Source organism: Schistocerca serialis, chromosome 5, assembly GCF_023864345.2.
Source record: "Schistocerca serialis cubense isolate TAMUIC-IGC-003099 chromosome 5, iqSchSeri2.2, whole genome shotgun sequence".
Lineage (NCBI taxonomy): Eukaryota > Metazoa > Arthropoda > Insecta > Orthoptera > Acrididae > Schistocerca > Schistocerca serialis.
The window spans coordinates 361,540,292-361,566,581 of record NC_064642.1 but is presented as its reverse complement, the minus strand read 5'-3'; the positions used below and the strand labels follow the sequence as shown (position 1 = coordinate 361,566,581).

At 39.5% G+C, this 26,290-nt stretch overlaps 1 protein-coding gene across 1 annotated transcript in view; it reads left to right on the top strand.

Moving 5' to 3' along the window:
* Positions 1-229: 229 nt before the first annotated feature.
* The window catches only part of LOC126480752 (protein disabled), an 82,439-nt gene continuing 56,378 nt past the window's right edge, over positions 230-26,290 (top strand). Inside the window, exons 1-3 of the mRNA XM_050104034.1 lie at positions 230-432; positions 903-1,117; positions 9,680-9,823. Coding sequence (XP_049959991.1) covers positions 396-432; positions 903-1,117; positions 9,680-9,823 — 396 coding nt within the window. The 5' untranslated portion in view covers positions 230-395. The remainder of the gene's footprint in view (positions 433-902; positions 1,118-9,679; positions 9,824-26,290) is intronic.

Genomic DNA, 26,290 nt, shown 5'->3' with positions numbered 1-26,290 from the left:
TGAAACATGGCAAGCTGTCCATCCTCTGTGAAGCCCCACTGTACACTGAATGCTGGGTATTGATCCAGGGGTGTGCTGGCAGCAGCACTGAGCATGGCACGACTCACCCTCACTCCCCTCCCTTCCCACACACTCTGGATCAATGAAATGTGTATAACCCTTCTTAGGAGTGAAAATCAATGCAGATGCCGGAGTGTAGGATACGTGTTAGTGATAGGATGTTGTTAATACTTACACCTCTTGCCTGTGTGCAACATGATCTTGTTTGTGTGATAAGAGCCCATGGGCATGACATGGTGTTGCCTAAACTGCTAGAAGCCATTACTGCTGTTTAAGCAGACACTTCAGTCATACTACAGTGGTTATAAATGTGTGTATGAAAAAATACTCATCTCATGCAAACTTTAAGGAAGAAAACCAGTCCCTGTAAATGTGAGTAAGCCTTAGATTTTCATAAACTTGTGTAATTTTAGCAGCACATAAAAAGTGTCACTTGCACATTTTTGTTCCACACGTTTCATCTAGATGCATGTTGTTATTAGCCATGCTGCATGTGCTAGCACAAGCACTTAAATAATGAAATTACTGAGCTGATGTCAACTCTGTTGCTGCAGGCAACACAGGATTCTGAATGAAAAAAGGCCACGTCTGACAGTATTAACTAAGGTGTCAGTATGTTGTTTTACCTGTATGTGATCGTTAAACGAAAGCAATGTTATTATGACATATGAACATGGTATCTCACCTGTCTGTTGACTTTTAATAAAGTTAAGATCCTTCATCTGTGAATTTGTAATAGCTAATAACTTGTATTTATAGAAAATTTTGTATTTTAAAACCTCTCTGATAATTTTATGTACAATTAAGAACAAGTATTTATGCACTTATCTCTCTTTTTTCAGATAAGAATGAGCCCTCAAGATTCTTGGGAGAAGGGGTGAGCTTCAAGGCTAAATTGATTGGAATTTTGGAGGTCAACGAAGCTCGTGGTGACCGAATGTGTCAAGAGGCTTTGGCAGATCTCAAAATGGCAATCAGAGCTGCTGGAGAACACAAGCAAAGGATCAACATAAATATTGCCATAGATGGTTTGCGTCTCAGGGATGAAAAGACAGGGGTAAGAAAGAAACAATATTTTGTTAGCAGTAGCATTAATTTTCTCATAATCTTCAACACAAATGTCAGTAAATATTGGTATTTGTATAATAAACTGGATTAAAACCAATTTTTATCTTTAGTAGATATTAAACATTTAAAACATGTTACATTTTTTGTTTTCACTGTGTATTCCTAAAAATAGTAAATTGAAGAATATAAACATCTATTTGCACTGCACATCAGTTTTGTAATAATCATGGAAGTGAATTTTTGTGTGAGAAGCGAGGAAATATTTCATTACTGATACTCTAATCCATTAATATTTGTAACAATATTTTTATAATACACAACATTTTACTGTTCCTTCTAATGCTATGTTGCTGTTGTGTTGGTTGTTTCTTCTTCTTCTTCTCCTCCTCCTCCTTCTTCTTCTTGCATAATTAGTAACCTTTCCCACAGAAACTTTAAACTCAAGGAAAAAAACTTATAATTGTCATTATTGGACACACTGTGAGAAATCGTTAATTTTGTTTCTCGGGAATTGAAACAGAGTCAGGGCAATATAAATATCAGTAGCTGTCTCAAGCTGGCATCAGTGACAAGACAAGAAGCTGATAAAACCTGTTTCATCAACTATTTAAATAATGTGACAGCACATCACTACTTCTGGTTATTGGCATAACCACGAGCCATTAAATATTTTTTGCAAGAATGATGAGCACATCACACTGTCAGATTTAATTAATTCACTTTTTCAAGCAATAAATTCTCTGAGATTTATACAATTAACAGGAAGTGTCATGTCATTGTAGTGATTTCACCAGTAAATTATAATAAATTCGTGAACATCATCTTACAGCAATTAAATCTGATAGTGCTTGGCTATTTCCTAGCCTTTTTTATATCCAGCGCATATCTCCTCCTTGAGTATATTCTATCTTTTACTTGTTCTAAGGCAGTTCATAATGACATTTTAAATCCTGTTTCATTCTGTTAATCTGAAAACATGTTTTCAACCAATTCTGCTTAGGGGTCCTGAGCTAACCATGCACAATCTTCTCATTTTACATATATATTACACAGTGTGTTGCAGTTGTCTAACCACAACAGTACACTGTATTTCAGCTAAATTACCACAGTGCTTGTTCTTTATTAAGGCTGTTACATCTGCGTTAGTACTCTGCAAGATGCTGGCAGAAATATATTGTACAACTGTTGCTTTTACTCTATCCTATTCCTTTTGTGAATGATGCACAAGAACAACAACTGCTGATATACTGCTGTGTAAGCCTGTATTTAACTATTTTTGATTTGTGAGCATTTTGTGAAATGAAATTGGAGGCACTAATATTTTCTTACTAGCAATAAGATGACTACATATCTTAGATTTCTAAAAGTAAGTCTTCACATATAGGGTGTCATCTTTCCTACAGTGTCTTTCACTGGAAATTGTTAGAAACTTGTGTGACATTTCACCTCTAAATAAGCACCAAAAATTGCCCCTGGTGGATGTCCCCAAATATTCAGGTGTTGCAGCATGTTAAATTTTTTTCTTGTTGCTTAAATGATGGGCAGATGTTAGTCACATAAAAGTGTGAATATTAGACACTTTAACGTTATGATTTTAGATAACATTATTGGGAAACAGTCATCTGTCAGTTAATTAAGGTTAGTGAAAAACTGTCTCAGTCATACAGTCATTTATTAAAAATATGACTGGTTTTGGTCTCTAGTAGTAGGCCATCTGCAGACAATACACCATGCAGCTCATGTTGATGATACCTGGAACAGTTGTGCTGACCTCAGTTGCAAAACGGTAGTTCTGCAACTAGGATCAGCACAGCTATTCCAAGCATAATCAATGTTAGTCAACATAAGCCGGATGGTGCATTATCTGAAGATGGCCTACTACTAGAGGCAAAACTGGTCTTACTTTTAATAAATGACAGTGTAATTGAGACAGTTTTTTACTAATTTTATTTTAATGTTAGTACTTGAGTGTACGGTCATTTAATCTATGCACATAATATACAGAACAGAAAAGAATTTCAGAATGCTGTCTGTAGAGAGGGAAAAAAAATGCTGAGATTATACGAACTGATTTGCAGATGCTGAGCATATTTTCTTCTGTAATGACAAGGGGGGGGGGGGGGGGCATTACATTTATGTGTGTAACTGCAGGCTCCACAAGTTTCACATAGGTCTGGTCTTAAGATACAGTTCACATTTTCCAAACTGAATTACTTTCTGAATGTCTTCTAATTGAAAACTGATTGCATAAGGGCATAGACTTATTCTCTTGATAGTATGTATCATGAGTTTGTCAGATATTATTGTGTTTCTCCAACCAACACCAGTAATTTAAGAACAAAGATTCTGGTCTATATAAAAGTTGCTTTTGTATAGCATTGTCATGGAGACATTGATCTACACTCCTGGAAATTGAAATAAGAACACCGTGAATTCATTGTCCCAGGAAGGGGGAACTTTATTGACACATTCCTGGGGTCAGATACATCACATGATCACACTGACAGAACCACAGGCACATAGACACAGGCAACAGAGCATGCACAATGTCGGCACTAGTACAGTGTATATCCACCTTTCGCAGCAATGCAGGCTGCTACTCTCCCATGGAGACGATCGTAGAGATGCTGGATGTAGTCCTGTGGAACGGCTTGCCATGCCATTTCCACCTGGCGCCTCAGTTGGACCAGCGTTCGTGCTGGACGTGCAGACCGCATGAGACGACGCTTCATCCGGTCCCAAACATGCTCAATAGGGGACAGGGGGATACATGCGGACGTGCATTGTCCTGTTGGAACAGCAAGTTCCCGTGCCGGTCTAGGAATGGTAGAACGATGGGTTCGATGACGGTTTGGATGTACCGTGCACTATTCAGTGTCCCCTCGACGATCACCAGTGGTGTACGGCCAGTGTAGGAGATCGCTCCCCACACCATGATGCCGGGTGTTGGCCCTGTGTGCCTCGGTCGTATGCAGTCCTGATTGTGGCGCTCACCTGCACGGCGCCAAACACGCATACGACCATCATTGGCACCAAGGCAGAAGCGACTCTCATCGCTGAAGACGACACGTCTCCATTCGTCCCTCCATTCACGCCTGTCGCGACACCACTGGAGGCGGGCTGCACGATGTTGGGGCGTGAGCAGAAGACGGCCTAACGGTGTGCGGGACCGTAGCCCAGCTTCATGGAGACGGTTGCGAATGGTCCTCGCCGATACCCCAGGAGCAACAGTGTCCCTAATTTGCTGGGAAGTGGCGGTGCGGTCCCCTACGGCACTGCGTAGGATCCTACGGTCTTGGCTTGCATCCGTGCGTCGCTGCGGTCCGGTCCCAGGTCGACGGGCACGTGCACCTTCCGCCAACCACTGGCGACAACATCGATGTACTGTGGAGACCTCACGCCCCACGTGTTGAGCAATTCGGCGGTACGTCCACCCGGCCTCCCGCATGCCCACTATACGCCCTCGCTCAAAGTCCGTCAACTGCACATACGGTTCACGTCCACGCTGTCGCGGCATGCTACCAGTGTTAAAGACTGCGATGGAGCTCCGTATGCCACGGCAAACTGGCTGACACTGACGGCGGCGATGCACAAATGCTGCGCAGCTAGCGCCATTCGACGGCCAACACCGCGGTTCCTGGTGTGTCCACTGTGCCGTGCGTGTGATCATTGCTTGTACAGCCCTCTCGCAGTGTCCGGAGCAAGTATGGTGGGTCTGACACACCGGTGTCAATGTGTTCTTTTTTCCATTTCCAGGAGTGTATATGTAAGAGTGCCCTGCTCATAAGCTGTGGTGCTATAAGTATGTTGTGCTTCTTTCTGATAATGTTATCTTTGTTCATCACATTGGACTATATGAGTCAGTCAGCATTCACTTCTTCCTTGAAGGTCATATTGTTTGATTCTTGTAGTGTGCCCAGTACCTTTTCATTCATGCCAATTTTCCTCAATTCACATGAAACCTATGTAGCCACTCTATGTGCCACTGCTGAAAAATTGTGTGTCTTCAGAAGGATGTTAATTCTGTCTTTGTTCTCTGTATTTGCTATCTCGTGTTCAACTGCATTGATATCATGCTGGATTCTTTTGATCCATAATCTTCCTGTCTCCTGCCTGAGATTTCTCATCACCAGTTGTGACTAGATCCTGTTTTCTGATTGTCTCAAGATACAATGGAGATTGGATCAACTTCTCGATAGACAGCCCATTTTGGATGGTGTTCCAGACTCCTTTTAGCTGATTTTTTATTTATTTATGCAAGTCCTGATGATTCTTCCTTTAGTTTTGAGAAGCTGATCTGTTCTACTTTCCATTTTAATTTTGATATAGTTTCACAAGCGTAGATTGAATCTGTGAGCGATCAAATTTTATAGTGTTGGATCTCATAAATCATCTATTATTATGTATTGACAAGGCTAAATATGAGCTTTATGCGTTTTGTTGGTACTATTTATCCATGATGCTTTTTTGAATAGATTTTGTCAGATTTTTTTTCTTCCAGGTTTTTAAGTTGCTCCACTGTGTTAATTAGCTGATCACTTATACTTATATGGGTTTCATGGAGAGTTTTCTCAAACAGTATTTGTAATCCCAGTTTTGGGGCAGTTTTTTGTAGCCTAGTACTTCTTCCATACTGAGGGCAAAGAGAGCTAGATTGCTTGCATACCACAGCAGCCGGTTCTTGCTGAGGGTTACCTGTTCTAATTACATTGCTTCTACCACATCCAAAATTTTCCACTGCAGTACTCATCTTGGCATTTGAAGAGTATTATTTTAAAGCTGTCTATGAATTGTGTTATTTGTTACCTACCTACAGTAGACTCTTGTTGCTTGTACAGGTACATGAACAGAAGATATTGATGAAAATCTCTTTCCCACTTCTCAAAATGGCTTGGAAGGTTCGAATTTCTTTTGCAAACAGTTAATTGCTGGAACTTCTTAACTTTCAAAAAGCAGCACAGTTTTCATTCTCACTTACTGTGTTACTGTCTGCATATGTTTTTTATGCTACTGTGTTTTTTCTGTTGAGTATCTGAATAGTTAGCATCACTAGTGGTACTTTGTCCAATACTGAATTTCGTTCCTGTTTCATTATCTTTTACTAAGCTACACGACACAACAGTTCCTATTATTTTATTGTGTTTTAGATTGTTTTACATCATTGTGAAGTTATCAAGGCTACACTCACCTCTAAGTTCTTCTTGTCTGTGTGATATAGAACATGTATATTTTCATTTATGTTTCCTAATAACACTATTAGAATTTTTTAAATATTCACACTTGGTACACTTAAACTTATATTTATTTGCTTTTGTAGTAACATGTAGTTAAAATGTATATTCGACATAGTAATTAACTCATGATGTGTCCTTGTTTGAATTCAGTGGGTTATTTTCAAATGTGATTACTTTCTAATAGATGTGATGAATGTGTGAAATTAATGTGTCTTAATTTTTTACCTTCAAGATTGCTGCCTGAATGCAACTAGTTATCTGCAATAAATTCATCAGTGTTCAATATGCTTAAATTAATTACATAGTAGATTCTGGGCTCTGACTGATTTTAATAAGTTCGATGTAGTTAATTTCTTAGTAAAGAATTTCCTCCCATATTGATTATATTAGCAACACAAAACACTCGTATATGATCTCGTAACTTTAGCAACTTATAATATTGCAAATATTTGAAAAATAAATTGCACCCTGACCTGTATACTGCTGTTACAAGAATGCAAAAATTTCATATATACAATGTAAATATTGCTTTGCTGTGTAGATGTAACCGACACACACAGATTGTTATTGATCAGTTGAATCTTTGTCAGGTGGCAGCAATGAATTTCATGGGTCTTAGCACTTGTGTGAACTGAAACCTGAGACCTCACCATCAGAAGTTCACACTGGGAAAATATATCCCCCAATTATGCTCATGACACAGCTTGAATACTGCTCATTGTCAGTTTAAATAGAACATTGTGCACTATAGGAACTGTGAACATTAGTGGTCAGTCAATTACTAGGTTTGCACAGCTACTGACAAGTAGTGACCAAATACTGGTTTTGCATTCATGAGTGGTGAGGTCCAAATTCCCTTCCAATCATTCAGATTTTTTTTGTTTTTTCTTGGTTTTTCTAAACCGAATAAGGCAAATAACAAAATGATTCCTTTGAACATAACACACCCAGTTTTGCTCCCTGTCCCTGTCTAATCTGAGCAAGTGCTCCATCTCTAATGTTGTCATTATGGACTGGATGTTAAACTCTTTTATTTCTTCCCAGGATGACACCCAACTCCACAGTGTCAACTTCTTCACTGGAACAGATGTATACAACACCTATGCAGCTGTTACAAGTGTGTACTTCCTAGAAATGCAGCTGCAACTTCAATTTTGATTGCTGTTGCTTCAGTAAAAGAGATTCTCCAAAAATGTGCCACTTTTCTTATCAAACCCTGTGTTGATTGTACAGTGTTTTTGAGGTCACTAATCCGTGAGAATGACTAACATCAGGTTATCCTGTAGAGAAGTCAGTAATGTAATGTAAATGCCGCGTGACTATGGCCGCCCATCGGGTAGACTGTTCGCCTGGTGCATGTCTTTCGAGTTGACGCCACTTCGGCGACTTGTGTGTCGATGGGGATGAAATGATGATGATTAGGACAACACAACACCCAGTCCGTGAGTGGAGAAAATTTCCGACCCAGCCAGGAATCGAACCTGGACTGTTAGGTATGACATTCCGTCGCGCTGACCACTCAGCTACCAGGGGCGGACAAGTCAGTAATGAAAACCATTAAATCCTTTTGGATATATCTGCTTTTGATAGATACTGAACCAAGAATTTAAGTTTTTTGCATACTTTCATGTTATTTTGTAACAAAACCCTGGAAACCATATTTCAGTGACAGCTCATTAAATGGATAGGTCCTGTAACATCCAATAATTAATCCATTCTTGTTTTCTCTTCCCACTAGTCTGATTTTCCAAATGTCTTTGGGTGTATTTCTTATGTCTGCACCTTTGATCGCACCAAATGCTTTTGCTGATCAATTGTGCAAGAAGTAACTGAGCTGCATGGAAAATAAATAAAAGACAACCATCCATGACAATTGATTATTTTTTGTGGTCAGGGCTGCACAGCCTGTAACCATCAGAACTTGTTATTATCAGTATTTATTTCCAGACAGCTAGTTTTGGTCAAGCATTCACCTTCAAGTCACAGTGTGGGCGTAAAAATATGTAAGATACACGACACATCAGGAGGTTGCAGTGAACCACTAGATGTAATAGTTATGGTTGGACCAGCTGATGTTTGTTTTTCTAATGAGTAGGCCTACTGTATTTTGATATTTAATTCTCAAATATTCATGCCATTTCATTAAATACCATGGTCCGCCCCCGGTAGCTGAGTGGTCAGCGCGACGGACTGTGAATCCTAAGGGCCCGGGTTCGATTCCTGGCTGGGTCAGAGGTTTTCTCCGCTCAGGGACTGGGTGTTGTGTTGTCCTAATCATAATCATTTCATCCCCATCGACCCTTAAGTCATCGAAGTGGCGTCAAATCGGAAAGACTTGCACCAGGCGAGCGGTCTACCCTATGAGAGGCCCTTGTCACATGCCATTATTATTATTATTATTATTAAATACCATGCATTGCATTTTGTTATTGACTTTCTTATATGAGAAATAAAATTTCATGTCCTGTATATTATTCTCCCATCAAATGGTAGCTGAAAGAGCTTGAGAATCATTGATTGCCATTTAAATTTATGAAAAGTAATTTGGTTAGAAATCTCATAAATGTAAAAGAAAGAGCAGCTTCATGTCACGGTGCATGTAGGCAAAAGAGTAAGTGAAGAGGGGGAGGAGGAGTTATTTATAGTCATTAGAGAAGTTAGTCACACTGATCTCAAGAATGGAAATAGTTTCTTCACTCATAAATTAAATTTCAGAAAATGAGCTGCTTCATTAGCTGTGACAGTTCAGTATGTTACTCATTTATTTATGAATTTCTAAAAACATCTGCTCTCAGTTCTTATTTCCAATATGAATATAAGATTTAAGAAGGAAATTTCTTGAGTGCAGATTGTTCCTTGTTTAAAAGACTTGTGAAGAAAGCAAACATAGCCTGCAGAAAACTTTGATATGTCTTTTCATAATCTATTTGACACAGAAGATTCTTCACTTAGTTTATTTTATTTCCTGATGTCAATAGAATGATATGAGTTTAAATCTGAACCATGTCTTACAGCATGATAGTTTTGTGAGGTGCAATTCATTAAAAAAGTATTCCAAGTAGCTTGAAAAACAATGTAAATATTCGTGATCATTTTCTCCGTATTGTGTTTATCTGTACTTACTGAAAGGAAATAAAATGAGTAGGGAGATTGTACAGACAGCTCAGAAACCTTCTGAAATGTAATGATGCTGAATGTCACAGTCTGTTTATGCTGCTGTATTTAGAAAACTGTTTTTAATAAGATGCACAGCACTGCTTTCCTTTATACAAATCTTCTTTCCTTTTTATAAATCCTTCCTCAATTTTTATTTACAGGATTGCTTGTACCATCATCCTGTTCACAAAATATCATTTATTGCACAAGATATGTCCGATTCAAGGGCGTTTGGTTATATTTTCGGCTCACCGGATACTGGACATAGATTTTTTGGAATAAAGACTGATAAAGCAGCGAGTCAGGTAAGCTCCCAATGAATTTGGGTAACACATTTAACATACATTTAATAAAGCAGATTAATTTTCTTAAGTACAACAAAGAATACAGTGTTAATGCCATCAAACACCTCAAGTTATGTCTCCTTCAGGTGTGGAGAAAACTATGAATACATTAGTGCATTCAGAGAGATATTGGAAACTTTCAGTATTAACCCAAAGTCCACACAAATTGTCTAAATGATGGCAGCCTGTCACACTGGTTGCCATTAGATGGACTAAAACATAACTTTATTTTGCTTTCATTACTGCTCAGTTTTGATTGTGGAGTCATTTTCAAATGATTGTAATTAAGTATAAAATTTAAAGCTGTCATAAACCCAAAGTTTGGCTTTAACTTGACAGTACTTTTAACCATGGTCCTGTTTAAGGTGGTATGCTGTTTGCCTTCCTCTGACTTTTGAGCTAACTCACCCAACCAGTTTAGCAGAACCTACAGTTTAATGTAGATCCTGAACCACGATGTAGCTCAATATTTTTCACATTAACAATTCATTGCCAGAGTTGATAAGCAACAGGAAAAATCCGTAGACTGTTCGGGGCTCAAATCCAGGATCTTTGGATTTGGAGTCTGTGTTTATCCACTTTTACTTATTAATTTATGGCACTCTTTGTACAAAGTATGCAAACTGCTCCTCTCAAAAGCACTTGGATGTGTTACCGATTTTTTGACTTGATCTCATTTGTTTCATTGATTTTCAGTTCTAATATCTTCAGATACCTGGCATATTATGTGTATAAAAGCCTTCGTGATAATGGATTGATTTGAATGAAATAATGCATAAAGTGTCATCTAAAATATAGGTGAAATAAAATATAAAAGGAGATGAGTACAAAATTGCAATTTTTTAAAAATAAAACATTCAAGGTAGCTGATTTCTGTGGATTTCAGATCTTATTGGTATTCACTATGATTATGTTTTATGAGGGTGCCATCAGTTCAGACATAATTGTAGAAAGTCACTTTATTTTCTTGAGTTTCTTTCGCCTTCAATATTAAGATTGTCTTCCATTGGTAGAAACTCAAATCTGTTTTGAAGCTTAACGACATTATCTTTCAGTTTGTTATTATTTATTTACATGCCAAGTTCCATGGGACGAAATTGAGGAACAAATCTCCAACGTCATTGGCCTCTCAATATATATATGTCTGTGTATGTGCAGATGGATATATGTGTGTGTGTGTGTGTGTGTGTGTGTGTGTGTGTGTGCAAGTGTATACCTGTCCTTTTTTCCCCCTAAGGTAAGTCTTTCCTGTTTTATTTATATATATATATATATATGGCTGCAACCCTTCTTTCCATCAGTCCCTATACCAGTTCCAAACTGAACAATCCATTGCCCTCACCCACCTAATCCTTCACCTACACATCAACTCAGCCAATGAACACACCCATCAACTCCTATCCTTAATAAAAGTCCTCAATCTTTCCTCTCCCACATCCACACCAGCTGTTCAGAGCATCCTCCTACAGGCCAACTGCAAATTAGAACAGCATGCCACACTTCACCTCAAAAAACTATCCAATCTCCTGGTTTCCCACCTCCGGAAAGGCAACTCACTCACCCTTCACAACCTTTCCAGCAAACCTCAACCTCCTCTCATTGCACACAAACCCAGTCTCTCCCATCTACTCAACCTCCCACTTCCAGCTCTACTCCCTCCAAAACCTCAAAATTCCAATCAACACAATGTGGAACCACAACACCCTAATTCAGTAGTTAACCTTTCCTCCAAACCTCTCTCCCAATCCGAAACCTCTGTCCTATCCAAAGGCCTCACCTTCAGCCCCACTCCCAGATTCAACCAAACAGCCCTTGTCAAAGATTTACTGTCCTACACTCGTACTCTCTGCTGGAAGTATCACTTTGCCACGAAGAAAAATGATCCTAATCCTACTCCTAATGATCCAACTCCCCAAGACACTATCCAAATTGAACCCTGCCTGGAACAGTTCCGTCCTCCGTCACAGCGGGACCCACCTCCTCTTCCTCAAAATCACCCTCTCCAAACCTTCCAGGAATTTCTGACTTCCAGCCTTGCCTCTCAATCCTTCTTAAAAAACCTTAATCCTACTCCCAGCATCACCACTGCTGAAGCCCAGGCTATCCGTGATCTGAAGGCTGACCGGTCCATTGTCATCCTTCCGGCGGACAAGGGTTCCACGACCGTGGTACTTGATCGTCGGGAGTATGTGGCTGAGGGACTGCGTCAGCTTTCAGACAACACCACATACAAAGTTTGTCAAGGTAATCCCATTCCTGATGTCCAGGCGGAGCTTCAAGGAATCCTCAGAACCTTAGGCCCCCTACAAAACCTTTCACCTGACTCCATCAACCTCCTCACCCCACCGACACCCCGCACCCCTACCTTCTACCTTCTTCCTAAAATTCACAAACCCAATCATCCCGGTCGCCCCATTGTAGCTGGTTACCAAGCCCCCACAGAACGTATCTCCGCCTACGTAGATCAACACCTTCAACCCATTACATGCAGTCTCCCATCCTTCATCAAAGACACCAACCACTTCCTCGAACGCCTGGAATCCTTACCCAGTCCGTTACCCCCGGAAACCATCCTTGTAACTATTGATGCCATTTCCTTATACACAAATATCCCGCATGTCCAGGGCCTCGCTGCGATGGAGCACTTCCTTTCACGCCGATCACCTGCCACCCTACCTAAAACCTCTTTCCTCATTACCTTAGCCAGCTTCATCCTGACCCACAAATTCTTCACTTTTGAAGGCCAGACATACCAACAATTAAAGGGAACAGCCATGGGTACCAGGATGACCCCCTCATACGCCAACCTATTCATGGGTCACTTAGAGGAAGCCTTCTTGGTTACCCAAGCCTGCCAACCCAAAGTTTGGTACAGATTTATTGATGACATCTTCATGATCTGGACTCACAGTGAAGAAGAACTCCAGAATTTCCTCTCCAACCTCAACTCCTTTGGTTCCATTAGATTCACCTGGTCCTACTCCAAATCCCATGCCACTTTCCTTGATGTTGACCTCCATCTGTCCAATGGCCAGCTTCACACGTCCGTCCACATCAAATCCACCAACAAGCAACAGTACCTCGATTATGACAGCTGCCACCCATTCCACATCAAACGGTCCCTTCCCTACAGCCTGGGTCTTCGTGGCAAACGAATCTACTCCAGTCCGGAATCCCTGAACCATTACACCAACAACCTGTCAACAGCTTTCGCATTCCGCAACTACCCTCCCGACCTTGTACAGAAGCAAATAACCAGAGCCACTTCCTCATCCTCTCAAACCCAGAATCCCCCACAGAAGAAACACAAAAGTGCCCCACTTGTGACAGGATACTTTCCGGGACTGGATCAGACTCTGAATGTGGCTCTCCAGCAGGGATACGACTTCCTCAAATCCTGCCCTGAAATGAGATCCATCCTTCATGAAATCCTCCCCACTCCACCAAGAGTGTCTTTCCGCCGTCCACCTAACCTTCGTAACCTCTTAGTTCATCCCTATGAAATCCCCAAACCACCTTCCCTACCCTCTGGCTTCTACCCTTGTAACCGCCCTGGTGTAAAACCTGTCCCATGCACCCTCCCACCACCACCTACTCCAGTCCTGTAACCCGGAAGGTGTACACGATCAAAGGCAGAGCCACGTGTGAAAGCACCCACGTGATTTACCAACTGACCTGCCTACACTGTGACGCATTCTATGTTGGAATGACCAGCAACAAACTGTCCATTCGCATGAATGGACACAGGCAGACAGTGTTTGTTAGTAATGAGGATCACCCTGTGGCTAAACATGCCTTGGTGCACGGCCAGCACATCTTGGCACAGTGTTACACCGTCCGGGTTATCTGGATACTCCCCACTAACACCAACCTATCCGAACTCCGGAGATGGGAACTTGCTCTTCAATATATCCTCTCTTCCTGTTATCCACCAGGCCTCAATCTCCGCTAATTTCAAGTTGCCGCCACTCATACCTCACCTGTCATTCAACATCATCTTAGCCTCTGCACTTCCGCCTCGACTGACATCTCCGCCCAAACTCTTTGTCTTTAAATATGTCTGCTTGTGTCTGTATATGTGTGGATGGATATGTGTGTGTGTGCGAGTGTATACCCGTCCTTTTTCCCCCAAGGTAAGTCTTTCCGCTCCCGGGATTGGAATGACTCCTTACCCTCTCCTTTAAAACCCACATCCTTTTGTCTTTCCCTCTCCTTCCCTCTTTCCTGATGAGGCAACAGTTTGTTGCGAAAGCTTGAATTCTGTGTGTATGTTTGTGTGTCTATCAACGTGCCAGCGCTTTTGTTTGGTAAGTCACATCATCTTTGTAAAATAGAGGGAAACATTCCACGCGGGAAAAATATATTTAAAAACAAAGATGATGTGACTTACCATCTGAAAGCGCTCTTTGTCTTTAAATATGTCTGCTTGTGTCTGTATATGTGTGGATGGATATGTGTGTGTGTGCGAGTGTATACCCGTCCTTTTTTCCCCCTAAGGTAAGTCTTTCCGCTCCCGGGATTGGAATGACTCCTTACCCTCTCCCTTAAAACCCTCATCCTTTCGTCTTTCCCTCTCCTTCCCTCTTTCCTGATGAGGCAACAGTTTGTTGCGAAAGCTTGAATTATATATATATTTTACTTTCATTTCTTGTTAACAATATTACCTTAATCCTTCTTTTTCAATGACGCGTTTCCCGCATGCAGAATATCCTCGCTCAACTGACTAGGGCAGTTCCCATTCCTGAAGCGTACCATCTGATTGGCTACAGCTTATTCTACATTATTTTACATTTTAACATATTTAAATAATCAAAGCTTGACCACTTTCATGTTCTAAATAAAGTAACAATAATACCCATCACACAATAAACGTTAAATTCTTTTACACAAAACCAATACAATTTTCTTCTTAACTTTGAATGTCGTGGCCTGTAGCCTTGCACCAATGTGCTTCCTGATAAATAAATAAAGAACAAAAGTAACTATTATGCACTAAACTTTACAACAAATATCCTGTTACCTAATGATTCAATAAGGTGTCATGCTGTCATCTTTCAATGTGTTTTGTGTAGAGGAAATGATGATCTGATGCTTAACTGAACATACTGATAATTTAAATTAACTATATCTTTTAAACAAATAAAGTTACAGAGTTGATATTTACAACATTTGTCATTTTAATGATATGCTTTTATATGAAATGTCGATCATTAAGATCGACCAAAGCGTTCAGATTTTAGCATTCAGATCTTTGTTAGAAAACTTGTTAACTTCATTTTAACATTAAATCCTAAACTATTATAGATATGATCAGTATTCAAGTTTTATTGGGATCACCAAGACAATTTAAGAAAGATGGTAGATTAAAGTTATTGTGGCTTCATTCCGTGAATTACTACAGAATTAAATAGTTTTCATAAATGTTTCCCTTTATGGCCGATCTTAGGTCCACCATATTTAACACTGCTATGCCTTCCTGGGCACAAGCAGCTCGTTTGGGGTTTCCCTATGACGTAGGTTCTCATCTGTCTCACTCGCACACTACAGCACTTAGGCCTAAACAGCCTGGCCTCATTCAGCACAATAGACGCCTGTGAATTTCCCCATCTCGTGACAAATCTGCGCCCTTGTTGCACGTGTCCTGGATGACAGGATTCGTTTCGCAATTCCTGGAAGGCTGTATCTTTTGGATATATATCTAAATGACAGCAAAATGCTCGTTAACTCACAACATTCAGTTTTAAATATTTCCTTTCTACCATTTTCCACTGCTGTTGGTGATGTTATACTCAGTCTAGTGCTGAAATGAATGAATTGTCATTTTTCGTAAGGTGTGTGACAAACCATTTACTGAAAACTAGAGAATTATTTGGATAAAAATTTCAATTATTAAAATTTAACTGTTTGCTAATTCTCCTTGTGCATCTGTGCTGTGCTTGATTAAAATTCTTGCTTCATTGGCAGAGATAACTATTTCAACTTCATTATTATGAGATGGGTGATCACTGATACACAGCAAGAACAGGAGCAGGCATCCATATCATACTCTTTGGAATGACAGTGTGATTTATCTGTCAGATGATGATTTGCCATGGAAACCGTCTGAGCTATCCAACATCACATCTTCCCATCAGCTAATATGAAATGAACCAATTACTGCGTCTTGGAAACTATAAATTAAGTTTATACTAAAGAATGTTGCAGTTTATGCACAAATGCATGACATATATCACAGAAAAATTTGGAAAGTGTAATTTTTGTCACTTAACTGTTTTAATACTTCGACAGCAAATTTTTGTTTTTGAAGGTGTTTTCCTTACAAGATGTTGGACTGACCTCAACCTGACTTAAGTTTCAGAAAAAGCAAACAAGGTGGAGGACTCTTAAAAGCAGTGTGGAAAGAGTATTTACACCAGTTTTATTTAAAATCTACACAAACACCAATCTATCAATTTTGAATGCAAATCTTACTTACGTAATCATCACCTAACATTATGATCCCATGCTTCAAACTTTAAAGAAGTGAATAAATAGAAACACTCACATATCTCACATCGTACTACATATCGAAACTCCTTAAGCCAAACCGGCAGAAAAATAAATTTGGTACTTTACACCTGCTCACACTGGAAATGTAGAAGTTGCCTCGTAATGGTAACAGTCACCAGATGCAGTAATTCTTGATCATGTCCTGAAGTTCTGGAAACACAGTGAGAATGTAAAAAAAAATAAATAAGTAAATAAAATAAATAAAATGAAATTGTGTAGATAATGACTGAATTCAACCACGAAAACATCCTTGAACACAATATTCCTGCTTAAATCTGTTCTTTCCTTGTGCTCTTCTGATGAGTCTGGTGTGACCAATTCTTTGCAAGGCATAAGGTTGAAAATTACAGTAATTCAGTTCAGTATGGTAATCACACAGTGCCCATGATCAACCATTTTAACCAAACTTCTCAACCATTGATGGCAAAACACTTTCTGAAGTCTGATAAGTAATTACCAGTCAATGGGAGTAGAAACACACCCAAGAAATTAATTACTATATTCTGTAGTGTAATGTTCTAGCTGTCTGACTGAAGTACAGAAAGATTTTTTTCAGTCCCCTAACTAACCACCCCAAGGCACTGAATGAGGAAATGTGGAGAAACGAAGTTGCTCAGCAAGGGTTTATTACATCAGCAAAAGTTCTGACAATTCCAGTGGACTGGTCATGGCAGCTTTGCGTGTCTACCTGAACCAGTAATGTAATGCGATTTTGTAAAAATCTCAATGGCAATGCTGAGTGTTATCACAACTCAGTAGATGACATCTAGCACTTTGCAATTGAAACCTGGCAACTGGCCTATGAACTGTTGGGGATCACCTTACACTGCTTCAGATCATCTTATGCTACCTCATCTAAAACATCTGGAATCCATTAAACAAACTGTACCTTAGACACAGCCATTTCAAGAAAAGTATATTATATGGAAGCTACTTCAACTAGGAGATGACGTTAGGTGTCCCTGTTCTGAGCTCATACATAATGTGGTATCTTGAATGAATGACCACCTCAATGCCAACCAGATTGGCTTTTGAAAATGTTGATCTTGTGAAACCCAACTCTCACTTCTCTCACTTGACACACTGAAAGCTTCAGATAAAGGCAATAAAGTAGAGGCTGTGTTTCTTGATTTCCAAAAAGCATTTGACTTGACATCACACCTATGCTTATTGTCAAAAGTACTATCATACGGGGTATTAAGTGAAATATGTGACTGAATTGAAGACTTTTTGGTGGGGAGGACAAAACATGTTATCTTGAATGGAGAGTCATTGTCAGATGTAGAAGTAACTTTGGGTGTGCCCCAGGGAAGTGTGTTGGGACCCTTGCTCTCCATGTTGTATGTTAAGGGCCTTGCGGACAATGTTAATAGTAAAATCAGGATTTTTGCAAATGATGCAGTTATCTATTAATTGAGTATTATCTGAAAGATGCTGCACAAATATTCAGTCAGATCTTGACAAGGTTTCAAAGTGGCACACAGATTGGCAACTTGCTTTAAATGTTCAGAAATATGTGTACTGTTGGAATTGGCTGACTCGTACAAATACCTGGATGCAACACTTTGTAGGGATATGACACAGAATGATCACACGGGTTCAGTCTTGGGTAAAGCAGGTGGTAACTTCAGTTTATTGGTAGAATACTGGGGGAGTGCAATCAGTCTATGAAGGAGATTGCATACAAATCACTCGTGTGACCAGTTCTAGAATATTGCTCAAGTGTGTGGGACCTGTACCAGATAGGACTAACCGGGGATATTGAAAGTATACAGAAAAGGGCAACACAAAGGGTGACATGTTTGCTTAATCCATGGGAGGGTGTCACAGAGATACTGAAGGAACTGAACTGGAATGCTCTTGAAGATAGACATAAACTATCCCGAGAAAGTCTATTAACAAATTTTCAAGAATCATCTTTAAATGATTACTCTATGAATATACTACAACCCCCTACATACCGTTCACATAGGAATCTTGAGGATGAGATTACAATAGTTACTGCATGAACAGAGGCATTTATACAGTCATTCTTCCCATGCTCCACATGTGAATGGGACAGTAAGAAATTCAAATAACTGGTACAATGGGATGTACCTTCTGCCATACACCTCACAGTGGTTTGCAGAGTATAGATGCAAATATAGATGTAGATGTAGATACTGTTCTCAAGATACAATGTCTCACTTGTTGCATTATCCAAATACTCTTCTTCCATCAATAATGTAACCTTCAGGAATGCTTAGAAGTGGTCAATAAGTAATAAATTATTGCTGAATCTAAAGAAAATGAGCAGCAAAAATTTCATTTTAAAGAGGAGAATTGTTAACTGTAGATGATAGTGCCGAACATTGTGTAGCAAACACAATAATATCAAGAATGAATATAGATTGTCATCTGAAGTAAGATAAGCACACACAAAGCTATTAGGTAAGTGAATGTCATCAGCAAGTTATGCCCTTATAGAGCCCTGTCATCTTTGTTACATCAGATGCCTCAAGGGTGCATGCTGTTCCTAAGTACACTCAGTCATTTGCTGTGGTATAATTCTTTGGGATCAAATGCACAACTTACTGCCACAATATTCAAACTATAGAAAAGGCCATAAGAATAATGACTAGAACAATAATCAGTCTTATTGTAAAAATTGGCCAAATTTAAAAGAACACAAAATCTCCATGATTGGCGATATTTTACTGAAACTTTTAACTTAGCGCAGACATCAGTGTGACATGCTTTTAATAGCTGCCACAACGAAAATCTGGCCCAAAATCTGAAGATATTCTCATCATATGTAAAGTATACCATTGGCAAGACACAATCAGTACCTTGACAATGGTAATATTACTGATGATAGTTCTACTAAAGTATTTTGTTCACACCCACCTACATAGGGAGAAATGATCATCATAATAAAATAAGAGAAATCAGAGCTTTCACGGAAAGATTTAAGTGTTGCTTTTCATGCATACTGTTTGAGAGTGGAACGTTACAGAAATAGTCTGAAGGTAATTCAATGAACCCTCTGCCAGGAACTTATATGTGAACTGCAGAGTAGTCATGTAGATGTAGATGTAGACCTCATTGGTAGATAATGAGAATAGCTCACTACTACCTGCAAGTTTAAAAGTTATTGTCAGAGATGATTGGGTTAACAGTGTATAGCAGTGTGACAGAGTTGCCTGATTCCGCAACCAAGGAACTGAGTGTAGAGGTCAGTACCCTATTGGTGACATGGTTCTTGGCTGTAACTCCTTGCTTAACATGTGATAGTAGGGCTAGATCCTTGTGGTGCTAAGCATTAGATTTTCCTATCATGGGGTGCATATCATGCCCAGGTTTTCTTCTACAGAACAGTATCACTGTTTGACTGATTCCACTTTTGCAATTCCCCAGAATGAGCATGAATCAATTAGCTAAATGTTGATACTTAATTGTGGGTATTTGCCAAGTTTCATAGAGAGTTCCTACACATGCTCCAACCAATTGTACAGCTATTATAGAACTCACGACATTTTCTTTGCCTCTTACCTTACTAGCTCTGAATGAAAGACTTCAAGTCAGTATGTTAGCTGATCTATGCAATCAAATAACACATGGGGGGAAAATGTGAAAAATGTGTTGCAAGCCATACAGATGGAACAGAGGCTTGCTTGTAAAAAGAAAGAAGGTTAGGGATTAACTTCTCACTGATGCCAAAGATATGACATACAGCAGAATATTATTGCTCAGTTCAGGTTTACTCTATAGCAGTTAGGTCCAGCTTCCCCAAATAGTAATCATCATTTGGTACGCACAGTGTTTATAATAAGGCAGGCATAACACCATAACTGAAATTAGTCCTTGATTCAAGTAAAAGGATCAGACATTATGTTTGCAGCTACATTGTTGCTCTTTCATGCTGTCAGCAGTTAAAGGTGGAATTACCTCCAGTTACTGATTTGTGGGGTAAATTTAAGTGATTGCAGAGGCTATGTAGCAGACCTGTCTCATATTTCAAGGATTTCTTGGACATGTAATCTATGGTGATATGATGCCCTGTTTTGCTGATGATGCTGAAGAATTAGAAAATTCTGAGAGCGCCAATGTCAGCTATGTGTTCTACATAAAAAGGATTGGATCATGCTCTTAAAATTTTTCAAGGATGGAAAAACAGCTCTCACTCTTTCCAAAGACGTAAAAAGAGGTCTCATTCTGACACTATCACTATAGTGCTGGAATGTTTTGTTCATATTTTGTCTGCTCTAGATAATGGAATTATGCAAAATAGTGATCCAAAGGTGACAAAAGCATTGAATGTGGCAATTTGTTGTCTTCAGAACACTTGATATCTGTATATGAAAGCATCAATGAGCATCTATATATGGTTTCAAGTATAAACATTGTCCGCCTCCATAGCTGAGTTGTCAGTGCAGCAGAATGCCATGTGAGAGGCGCAGGTTTGATTCCCAGCTACGTCAGATATTTTCTCCACTTAGGGACTGGGTGTTGTGTTATCTTCATCATCGTATCATCTTCAAGTCACCAGTGTGGTGTCAATTAAAAAGACTTGGACCAGGTGATTGGTCTACCCAATGAGATCACACGACATTTCATTTCAGTACAAACATGGAGATTGCATATGCCAAATGGTAGCTTGTATCAATTGTATGTAATGCACAGAACAAAAGAGCTTCAGCAAAGATTGAATGCCAATTCCTAGCATATTTAGGGAACCTATGTTGTAGTCTGTATGAAACTTATAATGGGCTGCAGTAAATCAGTGTATATTGTGAAAATAAAACACACCTCACCACTCATTATTATTTAAAACATCCCTTACAGATATATGTTGTCAGTTTGAAAAAAGTTGTATTTTTAGAGTTGTAATTAATGCTAAACATTGTTTCACAAATTCAGTTGTCTTCAATATTATGCGCAATATACAGAGTTAAAACAAAAAACCTTTTATGAATATTTGTGATAAGTCTTAGTCGCTGTTTCTATAGTATGTTGGAACAGACAGAATTCTTGTTGTGAAATTTAAAAACTTTCCCTGTGTGTATAACTTACTGCTATATGTCAGAGCAGTATCCTGTGGCCTACTTCAGGTGTGTAGTAACAAAAACCCCAAAACCCAATTATCAATGAATCATGGAAATATGACTGTCTGAGGCCCTTATCAATGAGGACCTTGGTTTCCAGTTAGATAATATATGCAATTGTGCACAGAAAAACTTAATGCTCTGCATATTCGACATTGTTCTGCACTTTTACTGTGTGAAGATGATCAGTCCGATATCGATGAGGTGAGCTTTGACCATGGAGGGTGTTCAAACAGTGCACAGACTTGCAACAGACATGCATGTGCTCTAGCAACTAATGCGCAATAACAACTGGGCACATCATACATATGCACCATTGGGGTTTTAAATGGGAACTCAGTGCACTTATGCCAGTGTACACCCGAAGATAGTCAGAAGACTCTGTGCTGAAATATCATGGTAGCTAGTTACTGACATCTGGCAGTTCACTTGAACTTTTGTTCTTTGTGTAGATTACAAACAAATAATAATTGATAATGATGTCTGGTCTGATGCAACTCTTCACACTAGTGATGACTGGTCTGATGCAACTCTTCACACTAGTCTATTCTGTACAAACCTTTTTGAATTGGCATAGATAGTGCCCTCTGCATCAATTTTAACCAGTTTACTGTATTCAAGTTTTGATCTTCCTCTACAATTTTTACTCCCTGCAGTTCCCTCATTACCAAATTAAGTATTCCACACTGTCTTAGAATGCATCCTATCAATCCATCTCTCCATTTAGTAAAGTTGTCTGAGAAAGCTGTTTTTCCCCAACTTCTTTCAGTAGGTCCTCTCTTACTGTCAGCATTCTACTGTAGCACCATATTTCAAAAATATCGTTCTCTTTTTATCTGTGCTGTTTATCATCCATTTGTCTCTTCTTTGTAAGATTGCACTCTAAACAGATACTTTCAGAAAAAGATTTTCTAACACTTATATTCATATTTATTGTTAACCTTTTTTCTTTTTCAGAAAAGCTTTCCTCATTATTGCCACTGTACATTTTGTGTCACCTTTACTTCTGCCATCATCGCTTATTGTGCTGTCCATATAGTAAATCTGGTCTACTACATTTAGCATCTCATTTCTTCATCTAATTCACTCAGCTGATTTAATATGACTACAAACCATTACCATTGTCTTACTGTCATTTATATTCATTTTATAACCTCTTTTCAGGATACTATCCATTCTCTTCATTTGCATTTATCCACTCTCTCTGGTTCTTTGCCATCTCTTACAGAGTAATAGTTGTTGTTGTTGTGGTCTTCAGCGCTGAGACTGGTTTGATGCAGCTCTCCATGCTACTCTATCCTGTGCAAGCTTTTTCATCTCCCAGTACCTACTGCAACCTACATCCTTCTGAATCTGCTTAGTGTATTCATCTCTTGGTCTCTCTCTACGATTTTTACCCTCCACGCTGCCCTCCAATACTAAATTGGTGATCCCTTGATGCCTCAGAACATGTCCTACCAACCGATCCCTTCTTCTGGTCAAGTTGTGCCACAAACTTCTCTTCTCCCCAGTCCTATTCAATACTTCCTCATTAGTTATGTGATCTACCCATCTAATCTTCAGCATTCTTCTGTAGCACCACATTTCGAAAGCTTCTATTCTCTTCTGGTCCAAACTATTTATCGTCCATGTTTCACTTCCATACATGGCTACACTCCATACAAATACTTTCAGAAATGACTTCCTAACACTTAAATCTATACTCGATGTTAACAAATTCCTCTTCTCCAGAAACGCTTTCCTTGCCATTGCCAGTCTACATTTTATATCCTCTCTACTTCGACCATCATCAGTTATTTTGCTCCCCAAATAGCAAAACTCCTTTACTACTTAAGTGTCTCATTTCCTAATCTAATTCCCTCAGCATCACCCGACTTAATTAGACTACATTCCATTATCCTTGTTTTGCTTTTGTTGATGTTCATCTTATATCCTCCTTTGAAGACACTGTCCATTCCATTCAACTGCTCTTCCAAGTCCTTTGTTGTCTCTGACAGAATTACAATGTCATCGGTGAACCTCAAAGTTTTTATTTCTTTTCCATGAATTTTAATACCTACTCCGAATTTTTCTTTTATTTCCTTTACTGCTTGCTCAATATACAGATTGAACAACATCGGGGAGAGGCTACAACCCTGTCTTACTCCCTTCCCAACCACTGCTTCCCTTTCATGTCCCTCGACTCTTATAACTGCCATCTGGTTTCTGTACAAATTGTAAATAGCCTTTCGCTCCCTGTATTTTACCCCTGCCACCTTTAGAATTTGAAAGAGAGTATTCCAGTCAACATTGTCAAAAGCTTTCTCTAAGTCTACAAATGCTAGAAACGTAGGTTTGCCTTTCCTTAATCTTTCTTCTAAGATAAGTCGTAAGGTCAGTATTGCCTCACGTGTTCCGATATTTCTACGGAATCCAAACTGATCTTCCCCGAGATTGGCTTCTACTAGTTTTTCCATTCGTCTGTAAAGAATTCGTGTTAGTATTTTGCAGCCGTGACTTATTAAACTGATAGTTCGGTAATTTTCACATCTGTCAACACCTGCTTTCTTTGGGATTGGAATTATTATATTCTTCTTGAAGTCTGAGGGCATTTCGCCTGTTTCATACATCTTGCTCACCAGATGGTAGAGTTTTGTCAGGACTGGCTCTCCCAAGGCCGTCAGTAGTTCCAATGGAATGTTGTCTACTCTGGGGGCCTTGTTTCAACTCAGGTCTTTCAGTGCTCTGTCAAACTCTTAACGCAGTATCATATCTCCCATTTCATCTTCATCTACATCCTCTTCCATTTCCATAATATTGTCCTCAAGAACATCGGCGCTGTATAGACCCTCTATATACTCCTTCCACCTTTCTGCTTTCCCTTCTTTGCTTAGAACTGGGTTTCCATCTGAGCTCTTGATATTCATATAAGTGGTTCTCTTCTCTCCAAAGGTCTCTTTAATTTTACTGTAGGCAGTATCTATCTTACCCCTAGTGAGATAGGCCTCTACATCCTTACATTTGTACTCTAGCCATACCTGCTTAGCCATTTTGCACATCCTGTCAATCTCATTTTACTGCATTTTTATATTTTCTCCTTTCATCAGTTAAATTCAATATTTCTTCTGTTACCCAAGGATTTCTACTAGCCCTCGTCTTTTTACCTACTTGATCCTCTGCTGCCTTCACTACTTCATCCCTCAAAGCTACCCATTCTTCTTCTACTGTATTTCTTTCCCCCATTCCTGTCAATTGTTCCCTTATGCTCTCCCTGAAACTCTGTACAACCTCTGGTTCTTTCAGCTTATCCAGGTCCCATCTCCTTAAATTCCCACCTTTTTGCAGTTTCTTCAGTTTTAATCTACAGGTCATAACCAATAGATTGTGGTCAGAGTCTACATCTGCCCCTGGAAATGTCTTACAATTTAAAACCTGGTTCCTAAATCTCTGTCTTACCATTATATAATCTATCTGATACCTTTTAGTATCTCCAGGGTTCTTCCATGTATACAACCTTCTTTCATGATTCTTAAACCAAGTGTTAGCTATGATTATGTTGTGCTCTGTGCAAAATTCTACCAGGCGGCTTCTTCTTTCATTTCTTAACCCCAATCCATATTCACCTACTATGTTTCCTTCTCTCCCTTTTCCTACACTCGAATTCCAGTCACCCATGAATATTAAAGTTTCATCTCCCTTCACAATCTGAATAATTTCTTTTATTTCATCATACATTTCTTCAATTTCTTTGTCATCTGCAGAGCTAGTTGGCATATAAACTTGTACTACTGTAGTAGGTGTGGGCTTCGTATCAATCTTGGCCACAATAATGCGTTCACTATGCTGTTTGTAGTAGCTTACCTGCATTCCTATTTTCCTATTCATTATTAAACCTACTCCTGCATTACCCCTATTTGATTTTGTGTTTATAACCCTGTAGTCACCTGACCAGAAGTCTTGTTCCTCCTGCCACCGAACTTCACTAATTCCCACTATATCTAACTTCCCTTTTTACATTTTTTAACCTACCTGCCCGATTAAGGGATCTGACATTCCATGCTTCGATCCGTAGAACACCAGTTTTCTTTCTCCTGATAACGACATCCTCTTGTGTAGTCCCCGCCCGGAGATCCGAATGGGGGACTATTTTACCTCCGGAATATTTTACCCAAGAGGACGCCATCATCATTTAATCATACAGTAAAGCTGCATGCCCTCGGGAAAAATTACGGCTGTAGTTTCCCCTTGCTTTCAGCCGTTCGCAGTACCAGCACAGCAAGGCCATTTTGGTTATTGTTACAAGGCCAGATCAGTCAATCATCCAGACTGTTGCCCTTGCAACTACTGAAAAGGCTGCTGCCCCTCTTCAGGAACCACACGTTTGTCTGGCCTCTCAACAGATACCCCTCCGTTGTGGTTGCACCTACGGTACGGCTATCTGTATCGCTGAGGCACGCAAGCCTCCCCACCAACGGCAAGGGCCATGGTTAATGGGGGGTGAGTAATAGTATTGCTGGCAAAGCTTATACATCTTATTTCTTCTTTGTGCACTTTAATTCCCTTTCCAAAGGTGTTCTTAATTTCCTTTACTGCCTGCTCACTTTACAGATTGATTGACATTGGAGATACACTACAACCATGTCTCCTTCTCTTCTCAGTTACTGCCTTCCTTTCATGTTCTTCAACTCTTAGAACAAATTTGTTCTTAATTTTCTTTACTGCCTGCTCACTTTACAGATTGATTGACATTGGAGATACACTACAACCATGTCTCATTCTCTTCTCAGTTACTGCCTTCCTTTCATGTTCTTCAACT